We start from the raw sequence: 18,376 nt of genomic DNA, 5'->3' as shown, positions 1-18,376 counted from the left end.
AGCAGAAATATGGCACCTTATGCGCACCTCAAGCCACCTGCCCCACATATTGCAAGTTGCCAAATAAGTCACGTGTGGTATTGCAATTTATGTCCGCCCTAATTTTAAACTCTTGCATAGTGGTACAGGCTTAAAAACAACTATTAACCCTAGCTTACCTGCATGCCTTGAATTTCCGATCTCAACCAGAAAAAGACAATAAAGTCCTTTGATGTACATTCCCAGGGGAAAACTGACTCGGAGAAACAACATCACCCAATGTCTGTGCCCATCTCAGTACGAAGCTGACACCCCTTTTTATAGAGTGTCCAAGTACTTTGTCTTCTATTTGAACTGGTAAATATTTATGTATAATATTTACTATTTGGTAATATTGTCTACTGTAGGTACTGTAGTTACAAAAGTAATTGGTTGCTCAGATTTTTCCTTTTTGGTAGTATATTTTGATTCAACCAACAAAGAAACTTGGGTATGATTCTGCCCTTTTCAAGAAGCCTTCTTTAGGGTAAAGTCAGAATAACCTCTTTGTCTGAGACGAGCGAGCACCTTATCTTTTTCTTCATTATACGTGTCATCGTGTATGCAGTTACGTCTGATGCGAACAAACTCTCCATATGGTATATTATTAATTACATGTTGAGGGTGATACGAACTAGCTGCCAAGATGGAGTTACCGGCTGTGCTTTTTCTAAATGGCATACTAATGACTTTACCATTCTCCTGGGAGAGCACTACATCCAGGAATGGCATGATGATATAGTCAAAATGATGTGTAAAGCTCAGATTTATGTCATTCCTATTGATGTACTGAACAAAATCCAAAAAATCAGAATGACTACCCTCCCAAATCAACAACAAGTCATCAGTAAAGCGTCCATGCCAGATTATTGATGACAAAAATGGGTTGGAGTCTGATAGAACGACCTGCATCTCCCACATGCTTATGTATATACACTGCCTGTCCAAAAAAAAAGCCTTTAGCTTTGATTACGGCACGCATTCGCTGTGGCATTGTTTTGATAAGCTTCTGCAATGTCACAAGATTTATTTCCATCCAGTGTTACATTAATTTTTTTACCAAGATCTTGCACTGATGATGGTAGAGTCTGACTGCTGCGCAAAGCCTTCTCCAGCACATCCCAAAGATTCTCAATGGGGTTAAGGTCTGGACTCTGTGGTGGCCAATCCATGTGTGAAAATAATGTCTCATGCTCCCTGAACCACTCTTTCACAATTTGAGCCCGATGAATCCTGGCATTGTCATCTTGGAATATGCCCGTGCCATCAGGGAAGAAAAAATCCATTGATGAAATAACCTGGTAATTCAGTATGTTCAGGTAGTCAGCTGACCTCATTCTTGGAGCACATACTGTTGCTGAACCTAGACCTGTCCAACTGGAGCAACCCCAGATCATAGCACTGCCCACACAGGCTTGTACAGTAGGCACTAGGCATGATGGGTGCATCACTTCATCTGCCTCTCTTCTTACCCTGATGCGCCCATCACTCTGGAACAGGGTAAATCTGGACTCATCAGACCCCATGACCTTCTTTTTCTGGTTTGCCTCACTGATTAGTGTTTTTTTTTACGGCTACACAGCTGTTCAGTCCCAATCCCTTGAGTTCCCTTCTCATTGTGCATGTGGAAGTGCTCTTTCACTATTATACATAGCCCTGAGTTCTACTGTTGTTTTTCTTCGATTTGATTTCACCAAATGTTTAAGTGATCGCTGATCACGATCATTCATTTTCCCGCCACATTTCTTCCTTGAATATGATGGGTCCCCACTATCCTTCCAGTTTTTAATAATGCATTGGACAGTTCTTAACCCAATTTTAGTAGGTTCTGAAATCTCCTTAGATGTTTTCTCTGCTTGATGCATGCCAATAATTTGACTCTTCTCAAACAGACTAACATCTTTTCCACGACCACGAGATGTGTCTTTCGACATGGTTGTTTAAGGAATGAGAAGCAACTCATTGCACCAGTTGGGGTTAAATAACTTTATTGCCAGCTGAAAGATAATCGCCAATGCAGTAATTATCCAATACGAGGCTCATAACTATTTGCTTAGTTAAATCCATTGTTTACTTTTTTTTGGGACAGGCAGTGTATTAGCAGAAGAAGAGGAGAAGCGAGCCCCCATAGATGCCCCACGAACCTGAAAGAAAATACTTTGTTCAACATAAAACATTGTTTTTTTTTTACAAAAATTTAACAGACATCAAGATAAACTCTTGTAATTGAGCAGTATATCTCCTGTAGAGTCTAAGATGTTCACCAAGTGCTGACAAACCTTGGGCATGTAGAAGAATATAGCCACATTACATTGCAAGTAGCCCAACTTTATGTGTCTGACCATTTTTCAAGACATGCTTTGTGTCATGTAAGTAGCTGGGAATTTTAATCACAAGTGGTTGTAACTGTTGATCTACCCACATGCCCAATTTTTCGCACAAGGAGCCACTATAGGCCTAAAGGGGGGAGGAAACTTCCTCTTATGCACTTTGGGGAGGGAGTGGATATTCTGCCATTCTCTCATTAATGACCCCCAGAACTATACCCTCCAATAATAATTTTTTTAGGCATTCCTGTACATAATGAGTAGGATCAGTATTGACGCCGCATCATTTAGTCTGAGTTCACACGGGCGTGACAGATTTGTTCAGGATGCGTCCCGGGTGTACTGCGGCAAACCCGCGGGAGTAGGTACCCAATTGCAGTCAGTTTTGACTGCGATTGCGTTCCGTTGTTCAGTTTTTATAAAAAAAACTGACTGTGGTACCCAGACCCGAACTTCTTCACTGAAGTTCAGGTTTGGGTTCGGTGTTGTGTAGATGTTATTATTTTCCCTTATAACATGGTTATAAGGGAAAATAATAGCATTCTTTAATACAGAATGCTTAGTAGGTGGTCAATTGAGGGTTAAAAAAAATATATAATTAACTCACCTTCTCCTCTTGATCGACATGATCTATCTTTTTGCCGAAGGGAAGTACGGGACGAAACCCCACGGAAGCACTCCATAGGGTTCCGTCCTGTACTTCCGTTCAGCACCATTCCGCATCTCTGGATTTGCGGACCCATTGAAGTGAATGCACACGGAACAGTGCCCGTGTACTGCGGATCCGCAAATGCGGTCGGCAATACGGTCACAGAGCGCACATGTTCGTGTGCAATAAGCCTTAAAGTCTTCATTCTGTGCATAATCTGACAGTGAATCTTGCGTCTCCTTAATTTGCTTTTGAGTATAATTCAGTACATTTTGTTCTTCCTGAATAATCAGTGACATTATTCTCAGCAAACAATCCGAAAGTATGCTGTTCTATTGTTTCAAAAAATCTCCATGGTATCAAAAAGTAGGGACCTTTTTTCAACCCTAATCCATTGATTATCCATGTCTTCAATTCTTTTGCAAGCAAACTTTCCAGGCGTTTCACATTTCCAGGAGTTAACATTTCTGTTGGAGGCAATTTCTGATTGAATGTGCTACTATAGCCTCCAAATACTGAAGCTATTTTATTCAAACGTGCCTCTGAATCTTGGACCTCCATTAAACTCAATGGGTTTTCAGACTCAATGGGGGGATATGTAAAAAGACTGCATGTAGTGTGCACGCTCACCAAGCTTCTCTAGTACAAACAAGCGTAGATGTGATGCCCCTGGTAGTTTATAAGGGGAATGTTTTATTCAGTCTTGTATGTCTTGAGCAAGGACTAGGTCTGTTTTTATGAAACAACATCCTCCAGGTGCTGTATTTCCTTTCTTCATTGACTTCAGGGAGTCTGTGATTCGCATTTTACAAGCATATTCTATATTTCTGCTAAATGGACATACCGATGCGGAAAGTACAAAGATGATCTGTGTGCTTTCTGCATTTGTATGTCTGTTTTGCAAAAAGATACAACATGCCCTGTACTTGGTCACAAAATGCAGACCACGGACCCATTAAAGTCAGTGGATTTACTAATCGTAAAGATAGCATAGTCTTAGACAGTCTGTTTAGACCTGGACCAGATTTATCACAGTGTCGGATGGTTGGATGATAAATGTGTTCTAGGGATCGGCTGTTTGCGAAGGCACTCCTGTGAGTGCCACAGTCTTCTCTGTGCTCACCAAGCACAGCGCCATACATTGAATAGCGGCTGTGCTTGGCATCGCAGCTCAGCCTCATTCAATTCTATGGAGCTGAGCAGCGGCTATGCCATAAAACCGATGAATGCATATCAAGAGGTTGTCTTTTCAAAATAGACGTATGAGTGCTGCCAGCACTGCTGTAGAAGTTAAAGGGGTGGGGGTCAGCCTGTCATACTCAGACCATGCGCTGCACGCTGCATCAAATTGGTCTGTATGGCTGTCATCCCAGAAGCCTCTTCTAAAGATGATACACAAGAAAGCCTGCAAACAGTTTGCTGAAGACAAGACTAAGGACATGGATTACTAGTACCATATCCTGAGGTCTGATGAGACCATGATAAACTTATTTGGTTCAGATGGTGTCACGCGTGTGTGGCAGCAACCAGATGAGGAGTACAAAGAAAAGTGTGTCTTGCCTTAAGTCAAGCCTAGCGGTGCGGCTGCAGTGGGGCTGCATGAGTGGGGAGCTACAGTTCATTGAGGGAACCATGAATGCCAACATGTACTGTGACATACTGAAGCAGAGCATGATCCCTTCCCTTCAGAAACTGGGCCGCAGGGCAGTATTTCAACATAACAACGACCCCAAACACACCTCCAAGATGACCACTGCCTTGCTAAAGAAAATGAGGGTAAAGATGCTGGACTAGCCAAGCATGTCTCCAGACCTAAACCCTATTGAGCATCTGTGGGGCATTTTCAAACTGAAGGTGGAGGAGCGCAAGGTCTCTAAAAACCATGTCATCATGGAGGAGTGAAGGAGGATTCCAGTGACAACCTGTGAAGCTGTAGTGAACTCTATGCCCAAGAGCGTTAAGGCAATGCTAAAAAATAATGGTGGCTACACAAAATATTGACACTTTGGGCACAATTGAGGTTTTTTTGAGGGCACACCAAATTTACACACAAGTACAAGCTGTACACTGACTACTTTACATTGTATCAAAGTGTCATATCTTCAGTGTTGTCCAATAAAAAGATATCATAAAATATATACAAAATTGTGAGGGGTGCACTCACTTTTGCGAGATACTGTAAGTCTCGGAAAACCACCTTGAACAAGGAGGCCATGTCATTAGATTTTCTTCTTTTATACCCTTTCTTGCCAGCCACGCTGTGGAGTACTTGGACGCGTGTGATGGAGCATTGTCCTGCATGAAAATCATGTTTTTCTTGAAGGATGCAGACTTCTTCCTGTACCACTGCTTGAAGGTGTCTTCCAGAAACTGGCAGTAGGACTGGGAGTTGAGCTTGACTCCATCCTCAACCCAAAAAGGCCCCACAAGCTCCTCTTTGATGATACCAGCCCAAACCAGTACTCCACCTCCACCTTGCTGGCGTCTGAGTCGGACTGGAGCTCTCTGCCCTTTACCAATCCAGCCACGGGCCCATCCATCTGGCCCATCAAGACTCACTCTCATTTCATCAGTCCATAAAACCTTAGAAAAATCAGTCTTGAGATATTTCTTGGCCCAGTCTTGACGTTTCAGCTTGTGTGTCTTGTTCAGTGGTGGTCATCTTTCAGCCTTTCTTACCTTGGCCATGTCTCTGAGTATTGCACACCTTGTGCTTTTGGGCACTCCAGTGATGTTGCAGCTCTGAAATATGGCCAAACTGGTGGCAAGTGGCATCTTGGCAGCTGCACGCTTGACTTTTCTCAGTTCATGGGCAGTTATTTTGCGCCTTGGTTTTTCCATATGCTTCTTGCGACCCTGTTGACTATTTTGAATGAAACGCTTGATTGTTCGATGATCACGCTTCAGAAGCTTTGCAATTTTAAGAGTGCTGCATCCCTCTGCAAGATATCTCACTATTTTTTACTTTTCTGAGCCTGTCAAGTCCTTCTTTTGCCCCATTTTGCCAAAGGAAAGGAAGTTGCCTAATAATTATGCACGAAAATAAATGATATAACTATGTATGAAAGGTACACGTCCCTAGTATTCAGATAGAGCAAATATTGAAAAGGGACATTACAAGGGCAAAAATAATAAAAGTTTATTTGTGCTACAGGGATGGGGGTGAATGCCTACATTAATCATGAGACATAGTGACAAATCCGTCTAACCAGCTAATACAAGCAAAATGTAATTGATCAGGATCCAGCCAGACCAGGGTAAATGGAGGATCACTGTGTTGTAGTTAGCAGACAGACGGACTAATATGTTAAAAATTATGTATATAAATCCGCCGCATAGAAACCAATAGTAGTCCACTGTGATTCATAGGAAATATCACTCAGTGGTAACCTATGCTGACGGACTAGAGGCAAAGTGGTATGGTCCCTAAGTTGGTTCCATCAGGACCCCACCACATACAGCGCACATCTGCCACTAACCAGGAACGGTGGTATCACTGGGCAGTGAGGGATAGTATGAGGAGTAGTTATGTATAATAACGTATCTCCGAATAACTATCTCCGATGTGGAAGTCTATCATCACAGGTGAGAGGCTGTTGCTGCCACGGTACATGCAGCAAACAGCCTACCCGTGCAGACTGAACTACGGCTCGGAGCTGTTGCCGTCGGGGTATATGCAGCAAACAGCCCGCCCGTATGTGTAGAACTACGGCTCAACGCGTTTCCATGCACTTCATCAGTGCATTTCTTCAGGAGCCAGCGTATCTATAACACATTCGCCTTCCTGAGCCGATACCCTAGTGTGGGAAACGGCAAATCATATAAGGCTAATTATAGAGTACCCCCGAGTCTTAGTATAGATCTCGGTGCACTGTTTTTAACAAACAAAGTCTCGGCATTATAATGGCCATTATAATGCCGAGACTTTGTTTGTTAAAAACAGTGCACCGAGATCTATACTAAGACTCGGGGGTACTCTATAATTAGCCTTATATGATTTGCCGTTTCCCACACTAGGGTATCGGCTCAGGCAGGCGAATGTGTTATAGATACGCTGGCTCCTGAAGAAATGCACTGATGAAGTGCATGGAAACGCGTTGAGCCGTAGTTCTACACATACGGGCGGGCTGTTTGCTGCATATACCCCGACGGCAACATCTCAGTCTGCACGGGTAGGCTGTTTGCTGCATGTACCGTGGCAGCAACAGCCTCTCACCTGTGATGATAGACTTCCACATCGGAGATAGTTATTCGGAGATACGTTATTATACATAACTACTCCTCATACTATCCCTCACTGCCCAGTGATACCACCGTTCCTGGTTAGTGGCAGATGTGCGCTGTATGTGGTGGGGTCCTGATGGAACCAACTTAGGGACCATACCACTTTGCCTCTAGTCCGTCAGCATAGGTTACCACTGAGTGATATTTCCTATGAATCACAGTGGACTACTATTGGTTTCTATGCGGCGGATTTATATACATAATTTTTAACATATTAGTCCGTCTGTCTGCTAACTACAACACAGTGATCCTCCATTTACCCTGGTCTGGCTGGATCCTGATCAATTACATTTTGCTTGTATTAGCTGGTTAGACGGATTTGTCACTATGTCTCATGATTAATGTAGGCATTCACCCCCATCCCTGTAGCACAAATAAACTTTTATTATTTTTGCCCTTGTAATGTCCCTTTTCAATATTTGCTCTAATAATTATGCACACCTAATATAGGGTGTTGATGTCATTAGACCACACCCCTTCTCATTACAGAGATGCACATCACCTAATATGCTTAATTGGTAGTAGGCTTTCGAGCCTATACAGCTTGGAGTAAGACAACATGCATAAAGAGGATGATGTGGTCAAAATACTCATTTGCCTAATAATTCTGCACGCAGTGTATACCTAAAAAATCATGAGGGAGCCTAAAGGACTTTCTAATAAATAACTCTCCATGTGGAGAGTCCCTGGTAGTTTCTTCTCTGCTCTGTATCCCCAAATCAATTTTGCGTTCAGTATACTGGCCGTTTTTTTTAGTTCAGTATGCTTTATATATGCTGAACCATTCATTTCAATGGTTCAGCAAAAAGACTGAAGTGTCTCCGTGTGCATTCCGTTTCAGTATTTCAGTATTTCTGTACCGTGAAAAAATAGAACATGTCCTATTCTTCTCCGCAAACCACAGTGCTTGGCTCCATTCAAGTCAATGGGTCCGCAAAAAAAACCGAACACATACTGAAATGCATCCATATGTCTTCCGTATCCCTTTGATTTAAATAGAGGGACCCGTCAGGGCTGCCCATTATCCCCATTGTTATTTGACATTTATACTGAACCTCTTGCGCTGGCCATTAGGCAGGATGATCAAGTTAAGGGATTTGGTACGCTAGGGGTGCAGGACCGTATTTCCTTATACGCGGATGATGTTCTTTTTTTTATAGACCATACGGAAACAACTCTCCCCAGAATTATTCAAATGGTTAAGTCATTTGGTGAGGTGTCCGGTTTTCTTATAAACTGGTCTAAGACCAGTTTGATGCCAATAGACCCCCTGCCACAGAAAGAGGTTCTTGTGACGCAGTTGGATATCGTTGATTCTTTTCAGTATTTGGGTTTGATTATTTCACCCAGGGTTCAAAATTTTTTACAACTTAATCTGATCCCCATGGTGACAAGGATTAGAGCCAAAATAGGGATCTGGTTGAGACTTCCCCTGTCTAGAGCTGACCGAGTTTCATTGGTCAAAATGGTGATTCTACCACAACTTCTTTATGTGCTTAGGAATACACCTATTTGGATACAAGACAAATACTTTAAACTTATGGAAAGAATAATTAATGATTTAATATGGGGAAGAAAACGAGTGCAAATAAAGTTAGAACATTTGTATAAATCACTGGAGTGCAGGGGTTTAAATCTCCCTTACTTTAAAGGTTATTTTATTGCTACTCAGTTATTGATGTGCTATGAATCAGAAAATAGTGCACTTCTAGGGAAAATATTGGGTAGCCACGCTCATAGTAATATATTCACTCTTCTGGAATCTGGGCTATTGAGGAGCTATGAGCAGGGCTATAGAGAGACTATAAAATTACTCCTGAAAGTGTGGGCTACTACTAGGACATGGTTGAAGGTAAAGGGCTCACTTACATTCAGGCCTCTTTGGCATAATCTGCACTTACAAAGGTTAGATGATATTGCAGCTGACACATTCTGGCAAAAAAATAAAATCTTGTATATTTCACAGGTAGTAAAGGATAGAGAGATTAAGTCATTTATAGAGATATCACATAATATAGAAAATGTTTCATGGTTTAGATATTTTCAACTGCGTTCAGCATTATCCAGTTTGGACGATAAATCAGTGTTGGATATAGATAGTTCATCTTTTTTGAACGATTGGGTAGGGGGGACACTGCCTAGATTGAAGATTTCAAATATATATATAAGTTATTACTTAAGGCACGATTTAGTGATACACAATCACCAGGACAAAGAGCGTGGGAGATGGATTGTCCGAATATACAAGTAGAAGGGTGGGAGAATATTTTTGGGAATTTAGGGTCACTATCCCAGAACTTTAACCATGTTCTAGTACATTTTAATATTTGTCATAGATTATATGTTACCCCTTTATGGATGAATAAATGTGGGCTAAGAGACACCTCTAATTGCCCTAAATGTGATACTTCAGGTGCGGATTATCTTCATATGATCTGGACCTGCCCAGAACTTATAAAATACTGGAATAGTATTAACAACTTTATCCGCTATAAATTAAAAATACGAATTCCTCTCGAACCACAAGTGTTTGTGCTTAATGATTTCTCCAAAATAAATAACCATAAGTATCAAAAGATTTTCCTAGGTAGAATACTGATGTTGGCCAGAGTTTTGGTCAGTCGGACTTGGTTTGCTCGATGTATTCCAGAGATGAATACATGGATAAACCTAATTAACAAGGTAAAAAATTATGAGAAAATTATGTACAAACAGAGGGAAGCTGAGGAGAAGTGGACTAAGATATGGGGCGGTTGGAGGATTTGATCAGTTTGTATAATTGTTTCCTTTTTTTTTTTTTTTTTCTTTTTTGTTTCGACGCACCACAGGTATGGGGAGGGGGGTGGGGGGATAAGGGGAAAGGAAAATGAAAAAAAAAAATCTTTTTTGTACTGTAATTTGTTTTTATATCTCAAGTAATAAAGATAATTAATAAAAAAAATAAAAAAAATATGTCTTCCGTATCCGTTCCGTTTTTGCTCAACCATCTATTGAAAATGTTATGCCCAGCCCAATTTTTTCTGTTATTACTGTATACTGTACATTAAAAGACAAGAACATGCAATGCGACAATTCACTGAAATATAGAGTACAAAATTGCATAATGATAACAAGTGCTACACTATAAGTGAGAGATACTTGGCAAATTATTTGAGCCTGTCTGCCGCACGTCAAGGCGATCTCTGTTAGACGGGTTCCAACTGGCCACCAAGGACTGTAGTGAGAGTCCACAAACTATCTCACTCCTGGTGCCATGGCTTCAGTGAGTGAAGGGGAGCAGGCCTGACTATGTACTAACACTAATTAAAATCAGCCTAAAGGGCAGACAGGGTGGTCAGGAGTGCATGACTGAGGAGGCAGCCACATCTCCAGTACAAACTGCAAAGAAAGACAAAAAAGGGGGGTTAGTCAGCACACCAAACCACAGGAGCACATTGCTATGGCAGGGAAAAACATTAAAAGACAAGAACATGCAATGCGACAATTCACTGAAATATACAGTACAAAATTGCATAATGATAACAAGTGCTACATTATAAGTGAGAGATACTTGGCAAAGGAGTGAGATAGTTTGTGGACTCTCACTGCAGTCCTTGGTGGCCAGTTGGTGCTGGTGGTGTTGTGGAGTGGGCCTGCTGTGGAACCTACACTCCCTGAAGTGTATGGTAGCCGTCATGGCACCTAACAGGTAGAATTTAGCGTAGGAACCCGTCTAACAGAGATCGCCTTGACCTGCGGCAGGCAGGCTCAAATAATTTTGTACAAAACGATTTGCCAAGTATCTCTCACTTATAGTGTAGCACTTGTTATCATTATGCAATTTTGTACTCTATATTTCAGTGAATTGTCGCATTGCATGTTCTTGTCTTTTAATGTTTTTCCCTGCCATAGCAATGTGCTCCTGCGGTTTGGTGTGCTGACTGACCCCCCTTTTTTGTCTTTTTATACTGTACATGGCATACGGAAAAACGGAAACAAAAAACGGAACAACGGATCCGTAAAAAACGGACTGCAAAACACTGAAAAAGCCATACGGTCGTGTGCATGAGCCCTTGCTGATTTTTCTAGGACATGGAGACTTTGAAGGATGATTTGAAAGAAGTAAAGCCAGCAAAAGATGAGGATGGTCATCATTAAGACCTGGTCCTCCCTAAAGGGTGCAGTCTGAATGGTATTGATTGGCACGTTGGGCACTGGAGTAATAAAGGATTCCATCTTATTGGTATTGAATTCTTCTATTAATTATTTTCAGCAACACTATCCCTAGTGCATGAGCGCTTGCCACGTCTCTCCTTATGCTCAGTTCACAAGAGAGTGGCGGAGACCATGCTGGATGAGGGTTTTATAGGGGTGAGACATCACAGTGGATGGCTACCTGCGGATTGGCTGGCTGCACGGCATTATGAGTGATCTCGCGTACCGAGGCTTGTCTCCTCTACACTTAGTTTTGATTTGTAACACGTGCAGCCACCTGATTTGTTATCATGAAGCGCAAGAAAATTTGGATAAAATTTCGGACCAAATTATGCTTTGCTGAACACTAATCCTAACTAATGTCTCAAGGTTTAATATAGACTTATATGACTTACCTTCCAACTAGTGGAACCAGAGGCACAGCTTTTACTATTTAGATTTTTTTTTGTAAAGGGGTAATGTGCATAAGGAAAAACTACATGTGAGACTAAACGTCTGGCGATTTTAACAGCAGTAGTTAAAATCACCATGGTCCTTTGGTCATATAATATCAGCAGAAGATGAGTGATTGGATAAAGACAAGTATCAACCTGTAATCTGTCTTACATCTGTTCTATTTGTATACTGTTCTATTAATACATATGGCTATTTCACCTTCATTAACGAGCTATCGTCTTTGTAGTGAACCCTCATCTCTTAATGTCACTCGAGAGTTACAAAAATGTCTTTCTTCTTTTCATCTGTAGAAAAGTTTCCTGGGCTGCAGCACATTTAAAGTGAAGGATCTGGTGAAAGCAAAGGAGCAACCATTGTCTCTCAGCCTCAAGTAGGTTTCTTTTTTTCCTTGACTTTCCTTAACCCCTTCTACCCCGGGCCAGTTTTGACCTTCCTGCCTAGGCCATTTTTTGCAAATATGACATGTCACTTTTTGTGGTAATAACTTTGAAACGCTTTTATTTATCCTAGCCATTCTGAGATTGTTTTCTCGTGACACATTGTACTTCATGAGGCAATATATTTCACCTTTATTTATGAAAAAATCCCACATTTACCAAAATATTTGTAAAATTTGCAACTGCCGCATGGTTTTTAGAAGGCAGATTTTGCTGGACTGGTTTTTAGACACCATGTTCCATTTGAAGCCCCCCTGATGCACCCCTACAGTAGAAACTCCCAAAAGTGACCCCATTTTGGAAACTAGGCGATAAGGTGACAGTTTTATTGGTACTATTTTGGGGTACATATGATTTTTAATCGCTCTATATTGTTATTGTTATTTTTTGTGAGGCAAGGCACTGTTTTTTTTTTGCAGGAAGAGTTAATGTTTTCATTGGTACCATTTTTGGTATGATTTTTTGATCATTTATTATTACACTTTATGAGGCAAGGTTACCAAAATAATTGGTTGTTTTTGCACAGTTTTTATTTATTTATTTTTGCAGCGTTCACCTGAGGGGCTAGGTCATGTGAAATTTTTATAGAGCAGATCGTTACGGATGTGGCAATACCTAATATGTATACTTTTTCTTATTTATTTAAGGGTGGGTTCACACTAGCATTATGGAGTCCGTTATGGCTTTCCATTATAACAGTGTTATAATGGAACATAACGGAATCCATAAGACGGAAGGGCGGATCCGTTTTGCTGCCCATAGACTTGCATTATGACGGAATGCAGAACGGACGCCTTTAAAAGGCATTCAGTTTGCTTTCCGCCCTAATAGAAGTCTATGGGAATCAAAACGGATCCGCCTGGTTCCCATTATGCAAGACGGAAAACAAAGTCCTGTCAAGGAGTGCTTCCGTGGGGTTCCATTCCGTGCTTCCATTCCGCCAAAAAAAAGAACTTGCTCTATCTTTTTGCGGAATGGACGGATCCCGGAAGTGAATATTTGGTATATGTAATATACCAAAGAATAAAGAAGGAGCAATGTTGAAATAGTTTGTCATAAGTGTATGCCCGCATGGTACAGGAATCCACAGCGTATCTGCCAGATTTCTGCAGCAGCAAAAAAAGGCACACTAATTGGTGCTGATATTGTTGCAGATGTCATGGCATGAATACTGGATTGCAAAGAGCGGTGGGAATCCAATAGCATAAATCGACATGCTGCAGATTTAGTATTCTCACCACAGGTCAAGTTATCTGCAGATTTCATTGCATTTTCCACATTGTGTGGATGAGACTTTATTAAATGTCAGCCACTTTGTTGGTACTGTAGTATACATTGGATTTTCTGCATGGAAATTCATAATAGACAACTTGCACATATAACACATGTGAACATATTCTTAAAGTAATGCATTTTTTTAATTTGATGTTATATGCAAAACATAAAAGTGACTGAGGTAGAGCAGAAATGTTATCATATGTGTTACCATATGCCCCCCTTTTCAGCTATAGGCGGATAGAGATGCACCAACTGGAGCAGAGGAGAAAATAAGCGACTTCTGTTTTGGGATGCTGTTGTAGCAACTGGAAACTGGCTCCATTTTGATTTGTGTTTTGGTGTCTCCCTCCGTTCTGTCCCTGGCGGTAGAAACCATTAGAATTTTGATCAATTAGGGTGCGTTAACACGACTGTATGTATTTTGCAAAACACAGATCCGCAAAATACGGAAGTAGCACATCCTACCTTTTGCAGAACGGACATACGGATGCAGACAGCATGTGCTCTGTGCATCTGTATGTCTGTTCCGCAAAGCATAGAACATATTCTGTTCATGGGTCTGCAGAAAAAATGGATGCAACACGGACATCACACGGACGTAATTCGTACTTTGCGGACCGCAAGATACATGTACAATGTACCTTGGAAATGCAAAGTGATTAAACATGAGAAATCTAAATCAAATTAATATGTTTTTCACAGATTCAGTTCTACAACTGTTCATCATAAAATCACATTCAAGGCTAGAGCGCAGCCAAGAAAATCACATCTAGAACATCTATAGGCAACTGTTAGTTGGCTATGGAAACCAATCAGATTCTACCTTTCATTTTCCAGGAGCTCTGAAAATTTTACACCAATTTTGAAAAATCTCCCCCATTGTATTTCCATAGATTTTTTACCCCATTGTTTGGTGTTGCGGTAATGGCTCTTTTTGAAGCACCATTGCTGCCCTGTTTCAATATAGAACTAGCACACAGAACTAGGAGAAAGACTGCACAATAAAGTAAAATAAAAATATCTAAGTATCATTTGGTATATTCTGAGAGAATTTCCTATTTGATTATCCTTTATCTTTTTGAGGTTGTATGAAAATTCAGATAAGTGGGGTGAACTATCCTATACTTGCTCCTTCAACAGTGTCACTATTTCCTCTGTTAATTGATGACAACTGAAGTAGCATTCCTCGGTCATTCTGTAGTAGGTATCAGTCAGAAATATACATTGTTCCAGTGACCTGCCCTGACTTAAGAGTAGATGTTGCCGTGCCAGAAGGGTTTTACCATAGGGTCAGTAGGTGTAGTTGAAGTCCCTCCAGATAACCATGTGTGTTTGTGTGTGCAATAAGTACATGCGAGACACAAAAAGACCTACAGAGAAAATATGTGGAGGCCAGGACCTCTTCAGCCACCAAGAAGCCGTCAGAGGCAGACAGAGAGTGATTGATGCCTGAGAAGGATTAGAGTCCGTAATATGTGGAGATGATCAGAAGAGAACAAGACAGGTCCTAAAGACTGGAAGCCCTCAGGGGGTCATTCATGAGAGAGCAATAGAGCCTGGTGAATCAGGGTTAAAATTTAGTCTTAGGAAGCCAGTGGCTGTGTATTGTGACCAGAGCATTGTATTAGGACCAAAAAAAAGATACCTGCCGGCCTGGTCCAAAGCCATATTGAAAGTCACAAAGAGTGTGTAGGAGTTGGCGAAAGCTAGGGTCCGCATCTTCAAGTGGAAAACAGTGCAGTTGGCACTCAACTGGTCAGGGTGGCCCAAAGGAATATAATCAAGGTGATACTATGCAAGTTGCTTGTGTGCTGTATTAGAAGTTAAATTTAAGTGGTACTTCTTGAGAGGCAGTAAGCTCTATGTTCAAACTGTGATGAACATGCCTGTTTGAGAACTGTTGAATTGAGTTAAATTGATATGTGTTAGGCTACTTTCACACTTGTGTTTTTGCCTGATCCTGCAGGGATCAGCAAAAATGCTTCCGTTATTTATAATACAACCATCTTCATCCGTTATGAACGATCCGGTTGTATTACCTTCAACACAGCAATGACGGATTCGTCATGAACACCACTGAAAGTCAATGGGAGACGGATCCATTTTGTGTCAGATTTTGTCTGAGAAAACTGATCCGTCCCCGATTTGCTCCGAATCCCTTGACGGAAAGAAAACCGCAGCTTGCTGAAGTTTGCTCTCCAGTATGTGAACGCAACTAAATGGAATTCAATGCATTTTGTAGCATTCCGTTGTGTTCAGTTACGTTTTGTCCCCATTGACAATGAATGGGGACAAAACGGAAGCGTTTTCATCCAGTATTGAGATCCTGTGACAGATCTCAATACCGGAAAATGTAAACGCAAGTGTGAAAGTAGCCTTAGCAGCATATGCATTGTGAGTTGAAAGCAGTAATTCCTGAGAAAGTTAGTGGCCTAGTGGTAGTAAGAAACCTCAGAGGCACTTGAGCACTGGCTGTTGTGTCTGTTGTAAGCTTGCATACAATGCCTAGGAAAGGCATGCTGTGTTAAGGGGAAGCCTTCATTAGATGGAAGATTCAGGTGAGAGTGACACAGAAGATTTAGGTGAGAGCCGTCAGGGATGGGGGCAGCCTGACCCACTGGAGGATATGTAATGTGGTGCACAGTCCTCCAGACCCCAGCAAGGTGGGGTTTAAGTGTATTTAACCACTAAGCATATTGTGCCACTGCATCAACTGCCTGCTATACTTCTAGCAGGGTGTAGCCCTTTGACTATTTTATGGTAGAAACTAAGAATGAGTGAATCAATTCTACTGAACCAAATTCTTTTGTGATACATTGAGAGAGAGAGAGAGAGAGAGAGAGATAGATAGTTGCAGATGTGAGGCTGGAATAGCTATTTTCCTAGTTTTGCTACATACACTAAGTATGTTTAAAAGGCTGATCAATGACTGGAAGGATGTGCTGTAGTTGTGTAACACTCAGCATTTTTTATCTTTTTTTGAAAGAAAGCTAAATTACACATGCTTTTTACAAGCAGATGTCTCTTTATTTGTCTGAAAAGAATTGCAAAATATTTGGGCTTGTTAAAATTAAAGGGCTTGTCTGCTCTGCTTTTGCTATCTTGATGACCTATTCTCAGGATAGTTCATCAATATCAGATTGATGGGGCCCCTACTTCCGGCACACCCGCCGATCAGCTTTTTGAAGAGATCTCTCTTGTTCGGGTTTGATCGATCTGTGTCCGAACCAAATTTTTTGAAAAATTTGGGGAACTTAAAATGAACTGTATAGTGCATGCGCCAATCAAACGCACTGCCACAATAGTTCAGAGCCAGGCGTGATTACCTCTGTCTCTCAGGGGGAGGGTGGGCACAGCAGGCACAGAAACAGACTGGTGCTTTGGGTGTAAGGTTGCACCAAGGGTCTAATTTGCACAATAAAAAACGGCTTATATTTCGATATTCGGACCACCTATCAACATGGGACAAATGGGGTTGGACTCAGCTGTCAAGTGTAAATCACCCATGTCAACTGGATTTATTTAAAGGTATGAGGTGATAGATTCCCTTTAAGGGGGGAAAGTATTGTGTAATTGTATGATAAGAGGGTTATTATACACCATTAAATTAGTCTTATTAACAGCCACAAAGTGATATACTGGTTCCAAGGCTTTTAATTCTGCTCAAAATCGCTTGCTGATGGAACTGTAATATTTATGTTGTCTTCAGTAAATTCTATACCATCTATATCCTAGGTGATGAAATGCCTATACATTCTCACCATGTGAACTGCTAGGGACAAATAAGGACAGGACGCAACTCTTCTAAGAGCTGAATGTCTGCGTGGATAATTGCAGCTGCTTACTCCTCTCTTTCTGGACATTTGGGGTCATCCTTCTTTCAAGTTCTACAATGTAACAGAACAAAAATAAGCCACCATTCTCTTGGTATTAAAAGGATGATAACACATTTGCAGTTGGGTCATATTATTCTAAAAGCACAGACCAAGGGTGTAAATATAAAGACTGGGCAAATCAGCGCTACAATCTGTAATAGTCTTTGAAAACTCATGACTGTGTAGTTACTGTATAAAAGTGTTTAAAGGCGTCACACTTGAATAAAAAAAAAGTTTCCAGAAGATGGGAATAGAGAGAGGGTGCAACTTTCTAATAGGCACCCTGTCCTGAATGAGCAGCACCCATTACTGGCATTTAATGGGAAGTGAATGCATTGGAGGTATCATGTCCTAGATCAGGGATGCCCAACCTGCAGCCCTCCAGCTGTTGCAAAACTACAACTCCCAGCATGCCCGGACAACCTACACCTCGCAGCTTACAACAGGACATGATGGGAGTTGTAGTTTTACAACAGCTGGAGGGCCGCAGGTTGAGCATCCCTGTCCTAGATGTAGAAGTACTTAGGCTTCTTTTACAGATGTAGCAGAGCAATCCAGCAGGCTGTTCCAGCATAGGAACAGCCAGCCAGAGTTCTCCAGATCTGACCTAGCCATTCACTGTCGGACAATAATGGGAACTGGTGGGATCTGGACTCTCCCCGGGATTTGTTCAGAAAAATTCTATTGCGCGCAGCGATATTTGTCTACCTGAAACCTGGCATCGATACTGGGGAGTAGCTGGATCCCATTATAGTCTAAGGGGTCTGGCGGGCACATGGTACTATCTGGCTCTGTCGGATACGGAAAACTGTTCTCTGCCGTAACGGCATGCAAGATTGCTTTCCCACATTATTGAAA

The 18,376-nt window shown here is 41.4% G+C and overlaps 1 protein-coding gene across 4 annotated transcripts in view; it reads left to right on the top strand.

Annotated features, from left to right (window-relative positions):
• The window catches only part of INPP4B (inositol polyphosphate-4-phosphatase type II B), a 698,485-nt gene that overhangs the window by 379,458 nt on the left and 300,651 nt on the right, over positions 1-18,376 (top strand). For all 4 annotated transcript variants that reach the window (XR_005776353.1, XM_040418490.1, XM_040418489.1 and 1 more), the window contains one exon: positions 12,219-12,298. Coding sequence is in view for 3 of the 4 variants with exons in the window: in XM_040418490.1 (XP_040274424.1) it covers positions 12,219-12,298 (80 nt within the window). In the remaining variant the exon portion in view is untranslated. The remainder of the gene's footprint in view (positions 1-12,218; positions 12,299-18,376) is intronic.

Source organism: Bufo bufo, chromosome 2 (genome assembly GCF_905171765.1).
Source record: "Bufo bufo chromosome 2, aBufBuf1.1, whole genome shotgun sequence".
In the NCBI taxonomy this organism is placed as follows: Eukaryota; Metazoa; Chordata; class Amphibia; order Anura; family Bufonidae; genus Bufo; species Bufo bufo.
Note: the sequence above shows the minus strand (reverse complement) of the source record. Positions and strands in the feature narration are given on the sequence as shown.